General features: G+C 36.4%; 1 protein-coding gene across 1 annotated transcript; it reads left to right on the forward strand.

Moving 5' to 3' along the window:
• The first annotated feature begins 656 nt into the window (after positions 1–656).
• On the forward strand, positions 657–4,302 carry LOC132638744 (polygalacturonase-like). Its single transcript, XM_060355519.1, has 4 exons — positions 657–878; positions 1,618–1,917; positions 2,522–3,037; positions 3,881–4,302. Exons 1-4 carry the CDS (start codon positions 750–752, stop codon positions 4,151–4,153), a joined length of 1,218 nt encoding a protein of 405 aa, XP_060211502.1. The 5' UTR covers positions 657–749; the 3' UTR covers positions 4,154–4,302.
• Positions 4,303–8,016: the final 3,714 nt, after the last annotated feature.

Consider the following 8,016-nt stretch of genomic DNA (forward strand, 5'->3'; position numbering starts at 1 on the left):
AAGATGACAAAGATGGGATTTTTCAGTTAGGTTGATTTAAGGAGGCGGTGGTTATGGTGATGGTGGAGGTTGTGGTGGCGGCGGTGGTGGTTGCTACAAGTGTAGTAAGGATGAGGAGAAAGAAGAAGAAAGAGAAAAAATAATAAAAGAAAAAGAAAAAATGAAGGGTTGGTAATTTTTGACATGGCAATGACGTGGCAATGATGTGGCGCGAGTGTAATACACCTCACATTGTGAGAGTGGTATTATTTTTTCGGGGGGGGGGGGGGGGAATAATTGAAACCTAAACCTATGTTCTTTAAGGGGGTATATAATTAGAAGTTAAGTTTAGTTGCTAAAGTGAGTTTTCGTGCCAAGTTCAGGGGGGAAATGATGTCTTTTCTCTACAATTAAAGGAGTTTGTAAAATATCTCTGAATAATGTTCACGCCCTAAAATTTGGGAGAATTTGAATTCTGCCGCACTTCTAGACCAAGTAAAACAATAAAATTTATAGATGGAAACATAAATCATTTAAAAAAATAAGAAAAAAAGAACTAGCTACCATGAAAAACTAATTCCCAACGTCTTCTCCGCAACTCAATCTACGGTTTAAAATAAGTGGAAAGTTTCAATTTTGCCAATTTCCTCACGCTATAAAAGGGCTTCAACATTGTTCTCTTTACATTTCATAGAAGACATTGAATTACTACCCCAAAAACTTCAAAAAAAGAAAAAAAAAAAAAAAAGAGGTTGGAGGGGTTTGAAAAGATGGATTTGAAATTCAAGTTGGTGCATTTTGCATTGGTGGTGTTATTTCTAGCACACCTTGGGGAATCTCAAAATGCAACTTTTGATATAACAAAGTATGGTGCTAATAGCAATGCTGATATTAGTGAGGTAAGTCATGCTTTTCCCCCCTCATTATCTGGTTGATACACTCTAACCTATTATATACCTATTTTCATCCAAGAAAATAGTAAAATACAATTTCACATTTTATAAAAACCTTATTGCACCAAATGGTGTGGCCTAGCCAAGGGCGGAGCTAGGAATACGCAAGGAAATTCAATTGAATCTCATTCGTTCAAAAATTATGTAGCACAAATAGGACGAAAATGAATTCTTTTGCATACATATGATTTGTTGAATGCATTTTACATGTATAAAAAGAATTTAGTGTAATGGCAAAGGGGGTTTAAAATTTGCTTTTAGGTCATAGGTTCAGATCCCAGATGTAATATTCTTGTATTTTTTGAACCCCCTTGTAAATATACTTGAGTCGATCATAAGACCTAGTGATTAATGAAGTAAGTGAAAATTATTGAAGATCGGGATTACATTCAAATCGGAAATCATGAAGCCAGGTTTACATCCAAACCAACACATAAAAAAACACTATCCGATTTCTTTCAATATGTCTAAGTCATGAATGAAAGAGTTATTCGACATCTGTATGAAATAACCAAAAATACACATAAGCTGACCGGACATAAGTGTTACAAGAAAACAAAACGCACCTTACATATCTTCAAAACAAACTACAATATATTCTTTCTCTTCTCTATTTTCTACATATAAATCTTTTTTTTTTTTTTTTTTTCCTATTTTGTTGACGTAAAATTTGGTTATTGTTTAGGCCGTTCTGAAAGCTTTTCAAGAGGCATGTCAATCCACAAGCCCAAGCACCATTGTGATCCCAAAGGGAACATTCCAAATGAACCAAGTGAAACTAGAAGGCCCATGCAAAGGCCCAATTGAACTTCAAATCCAAGCCACTTTGAAAGCTCCTTCAGATCCTAACCAACTCAAGACTGGTGAATGGTTAACTGTCAATAAACTTGATGGGTTCACCATGTCTGGTGGTGGGATCCTTGATGGTCAAGGTAAAGCTGGATGGGAATGCAAGGAGTCCAAAAAGTGCAACAAGCTTCCCAATGTAAGTCCATTAATATTATTCTCCGACGTTTCTGTTTGGTCAAACTTTTAAAATCTGTTGATTTTGAAAAGTTTACGACCAAATGAGATTCAGGAAAAGTATTTGAGAAAAGTAACTATTTGTATTTGATCGAATTAATTGAGAAATGCTTTTACTAGTATTAGAGAAACCGTTTGTATTTGGTCTGTGCGGCAAAGCATGATATTATTTTTTTCCACACTGTTGATATTTTTTAAATAATATAATTATTTTGTAAGGGTATTTTCGTCTATTAAAAAATAAAAATAAACCTTCTGTTTTCTACTTCTGCTTAAGGAAAATATACTTTTTTCATCTTTTTTCCTTTTATCGGATATACAATTTCGTATTACTCAAAACCACTTACTTTTTTCTTGAAAACTTAGCCAACAACCATAACCCTCCAATATAACTACTACATTTTTCAGGGAGAAAAAAATATATTAATTAATAGTTTTGAGAAACTTGACTAAACATAGTATAGTTATCCCATGACCAAAATCCGTTGATTAATTCTACTCCAAAATCCGTTGATTAATTCTACTAACTCTATGATTTTTTTTTCTCTTACTTTTGCATGGTTTAGAACTTGAGCTTCAACTCCCTCACAAATTCCATAATCAAGGACATAACTACACTGGACAGCAAATCATTCCACGTGAACGTGAATCAATGCAAGAACTTAACGTTCCTCCACTTCAACGTCAGTGCTCCAGCCGGAAGCCCCAACACTGATGGCATCCACATCTCGAGGTCGAGCTCTGTGAATGTTACAGACTCCAGTTTTGCTACCGGAGACGATTGCATTTCCATTGGCGATGAAACGGAACAACTTTACATCACTAAGGTCACTTGTGGACCTGGTCATGGTATTAGTGTTGGTAGCCTTGGTGGAAATCCTGATGAAAAGCCAGTTGTTGGTGTTTTTGTTAAGAATTGCACTTTCATTAGCACAGACAATGGTGTTAGGATTAAGACATGGCCTGCTTCTCACCCTGGCGTTGTCTCTGATATTCACTTTGAGGATATCATTGTGCAAAATGTTAGCAACCCTGTTGTCATTGATCAAGTTTACTGCCCAGCTGGCAAATGCAACAAAAATGTAAGTATCACACACTTATAATTATCATTCTATTGAGGTGGTTGGGATTCTTACGTTACTAATCAGAGTTCCCTAGTTCGAGCACTAAGAATAGAGAACATCTTGGCAGAAAGCGCATTATCAGAATAATTTGCAAGAACAACCACTTCTGTTGGCTTGTATTTTAAAATTGGCCGCTTTCTCAAAATATGACCATTGGTCTAATATTCAAAAAAGGGCCACCTACTGTGCATGGGTTTGAGAAAGGACAGAACCACATTGAGCCTATTGCACACAACATGGTTGGAGTATTTACTATCTTAATCATAAGTTTATGGTTCGTGCGCTGAGAATAGAAAACCTCTTGCTAGGAAGTGTTTTACCTGGATAATTTGCAAGATAACCACATCTGTAGCCTGGTATTTAGAAGTTAGCCACTATTTTCAAAACTAGACCATTAGTCTAAAGTTGAAAAGTAGTCACACACTATGCACGGGTTTGGGAAGGGACATAACCACATTGAATCTATTGTATACAGTCTTACTTGCATCTTTACAAAAGACTAATTTCATGGCTTGCATCCTAAGCCTCCTGGTCACACGCCAACAATTTCTATCGTTGTACCAAGATTTCTTCATTGCTTTTTTTTTTTTTCAAAATTAGACCATTGGTCTAAAGTTCAAAAGGCCACTATGTACGGGTTTAGGAAAGAACAGAACCGCATTGAATCTGTTGTGCACATTCTTACTTGCATTTTTACAAAAGACTGTTTTCATGGCTTGCATCCTGGCTTCCTAGTCACATGCCAACAATTTCTATTGTTGCACCACGATTTCCTCATTGTTATTATTTATTTTTTTGCAGTTGCCTTCACAAGTGAAGATCAGCAAAGTGACTTTCCAAAACATAAAGGGTACATCAAGAACTCAAGCTGCAGTATCACTTCTTTGTAGTAAAGGTACTCCATGTGAGGGTGTTGAAGTTGGTGACATTGACATCACATACAGTGGAAAAGAAGGTCCAGCAAAATCAAGTTGTGAAAATATTAAGCCAAGTTTAAAAGGAAAGCAAAATCCACAAGTTTGCACTGCTGCTGCTTCCCCTGCTGCTGCTCCTGCTGCTCCTTCGTCTTCTTAATTAATTAACTAATAATTCTTAGTTAATTCCCTAATTTCGTTATTTTGTTTTCTTCAACTTTTATTTAGGATGTTTACAAGATGACCATAAAAAAATGTAACAAAAATTTACAATTTGAATAAGAAATTCTCGACCTCTCTACCTCCCAAGATCTGCTCCGTTTTCTTTACCCGTATTCAATTAAACAGAAGTGATCCAAACAGATATTTCCCATTTACACCTTTTCTCACGTACCCAAATTTTACTTTTTTTAATAGTTAAAATATTTAAAATATTTTATGTATAGTTGAGAAATATCTGGTGAGTTAGCCGGCCCAACTCCAATTATGCAGGCAAGGTTTAAACTAGAAGGAGCATGGACCAGCTCTGGGTATGGAAAAATCTTTATTATGGAGCGCTTTTCCCAAATTGGCCCTACGCAGCGCGAATCCAAAATAGTCGGGCTCCAATGCAGGTATCGGACACCGGATGAGAAAGCAAACCAAAAAAAAAGGAGCATGGACCTGCCCCTCTAACTTGCTCTCGCTTAAAACCAAATTTCAGTAGTGACATAATTCGGACTCATGATATACGTGCGACAAATTAAAAGCCACGGGGGGAAAACAAAAAAAAAATTGTATATATCTAAACATTTATAATTAAAAAATCGATTTGATTCTTCCCATAATAGTAGTACTATTCTATGGTAGATCTAGTATGCCAAGAGGCGAAGTTACAATTTGAACATTATGAATTCAAAATTCTGTAGCAACATCACATGTCAGTAACTGGATTCTAAATTTTAATTTTTATATACATTTATTGAACTCTTAATAGAATATATTGAAATAAAATTATTGGGTTTGGCCGAACCCATACATATGTATTTAGCTCCACCCCTGAGTATGACATGACATTTAATCCACATGTACTTTAGTAACACGAGGAAAATGACTTTGACATGCTAAACTCTGACGAAATGGTTCAAAGGTGCAAAAAGGAATTGTGGAGACCACTGCTAGCTTAAGATTATTGTAAAAAGTTTTTAGTCAAAATGTATGTTAGTTAAAGAAAACAAACATGTGGTGCTGAATTGAATTGTACACAAACCCACAAAGTGAGATGTTTAATTGGAGTCTTGATGGAGCAAGGTAATGTTAATAAAATAAGTTTTGCCTATTGACAGTGTATACTATTTGTGTGAATCAAGTTATGTTTTCTGCAGAAACAACTAACAGTTTATAACAAATATAATCTGACGAGGAAAATTGAGTAACTTAGTATAACATAGTGTACATATAAAAAACACGTTCAGTGTTGTTTTTGGCACAAACTTCAGACTCTCTGTCACCTATAAGATTGAGTTATCGCAATCTCTAGTTCGATCAGGACTAGAAGTCTAATTCGTTTGTTTATGGGAGCAACTCTCTGTTCCCATTCTCCTCCGAGTCATCAAGCGATTAGCTAGGTCAATCTATTTTTCCATCCGATGATCTTCACCCGAGGACAGACTCTATTCAACTTGCCTTGATTACCTAGTTAATGCTACCTTCGCAAGCAAAATCTCAAAGAATAGGGAATCTCTCTCTCTCTCTCTCATCCCCAACTCTGTCCCAACCTAGCCTAGTTGGGACACTCGGCAAAATCATGGCCTAGCCTACAAGTGGTAACCACCCTGTTTTGGTCTACTCTATGAAGTAACTGTTCTGCTAAGATGCAAGCAGTAAAATAATGAATGAGCTAAGCTCCGACCACTCCACCCCCTCCCCCCCCCCCCCCCAAAAAAAAGGCAACTGCAAAGGTTCGAGGAAAAAGGAACTCTTAACGGTGACCACTGAATAAGTTTCTTCGACTTGAATTAGGTTAAAACCCAAGTCAATAGCAGGCAGAGCAAATGATTGAAGCACATCACTTTTCTCCAAGAAAAGAAGATTTTACTTATCCCATCCAGTGATCCTACCAAACAAAGCCACAATGAAACCATCTAAAAAAAAAAAAAAAAAAAAAAAAACTAGAAATGCCATTTTTGCACACAATTAGTAAGTATAACACAAAAACAGTGTGAGAACTTGCTTATCAGTAAGTTAGCCTTTTGAAACTCTGCGCAATTTGCAAAAGATGAGTCTACTTTCTTGATCAGTTAAATATCAAACATTCATAACACACAAGAAATCAATCAAAAAATTATAGAAACTGAGATGGAGAAGTTCATGATTTATTGCCGGACTGAGTGCAATATGCATGTTCTTGTTTATCGAAAATGTTAAGCTTGATGATTTAAACAAATGTACATAGAAAGCAAGTGGTCAATGAAAGAAATCTTATAATGTTTCACTCGCCCATTCACCTCCGAGACTTCACGATCCGCCATTGCAGTAGTGCACACCATTACTAACAGTTCCAGTTGCATTGCCATTGTGCTTCATGTTTCCACCAGCCAAGCCCCATATGCGAATAGTACGATCATCGCTTGCTGATGCGAGCATATGAGGATTTGCTGGGTTCCAACTAACACAGTTGACAGTCCCAGAATGTCCAGCCAACTCCCCAATGACTTGTGATGAGCATTTGTGCCATATACATACGTGAAATATGGTACGAGATCAAGATCAAATCCTCTCTCTGGGATATAACACTGAGAAAATACTCTCTCCAGGATAATAAAGATGTCAAAGCACACAAAGAAAGAAATAAAAGCAGGACATTTTCATCTTTGGGAGCAGAAGACAGGTCAGAACGACCTTACTTTTGATTGTTCAAAAAACAAAAAAGGGGGAAAGAAAAGGAACTTGGAGTTGGTGCCCAAATAAAAAATCGCTAGCAATTAGTTTAATATGTCGTCGTTAAGTTTTATCTAAGTGCCAGTTAATTTTTCATATGATCATCGAACTTTTGATTTTCTTACTGAACTCATTAAACTAATTTTGTAAGTAACATTTAAATCTCCAAATTTATGATTTGTTAATCAGAGAATAAATTTGATGGAAAAAGTGTGAGCTTATAAGCATGTCAAATCAAGTAAAATGCACATGTGACTTTCCAAGTCAACAACTACATTTACTCACTAATAAATAAACCGACTCATTGTTGGTTTTTTTTTTGTGCCAATGGAATTTGATTCCATGACTTTTGGTTTAGGTTAGGAATAGGAAAGATTGGGACTTTTGTCCCAAATTGAAGAGGGAAAGAAATGTATTGGATATACATAAAAAAGCACTTAAACTCTAACTTAAAGAGCTGGGAAGATGGCAAGCGCTCGCGTCGCAGTCGTCACTCGCTACTTTGGGAGAAAATAATCCAATGTTAGGCAATAGTGAGGGGATTACATTCCTTAAGTACACACAGTGCAATCTGTGGGCTCGGCAGTTCATTTTCGTTTAATTCATGTTATGTTCCTGTTTATCTTTTAACTTGTTTCGAATACAGAAAGATAACAAGATTGAGAAATTTAATTACTTTACTATTTCTTGTATTCATTTTACTTTTGGTTTGTGGAGACTAAAGCCCTTGTGGCTTTTTACTCTGATTTTGGAAACTAAAATCCATTCGATTCGTGGTGACCAATGAGTCTGACATTCGTGGTCACGACTCCCTGGCTCGCGAACGCGTAAAGGAAACCAACACAAAAAATCTGCAATTTTAGTTCACAACCCGTGGTGTCAAAACACATCGAGCCCTCAGACTTTCACCCGACCATCCCGAGAAGGACCCCAAATAGGTATACACAACCTACCAAAGCTTCAAACACAATTTTAATCATTACATCTGCCCAGATCTGTATTAACATAAAATCGACAAACACAGTCAGTCAATCGGTTTTCATTTAATGAGTTGACCAGTGTTTGATTGAAAAAAACCGAGGAACACGGTTGGTCTTAGGAAAA

This window comes from Lycium barbarum, chromosome 4, assembly GCF_019175385.1.
Source record: "Lycium barbarum isolate Lr01 chromosome 4, ASM1917538v2, whole genome shotgun sequence".
NCBI lineage: Eukaryota > Viridiplantae > Streptophyta > Magnoliopsida > Solanales > Solanaceae > Lycium > Lycium barbarum.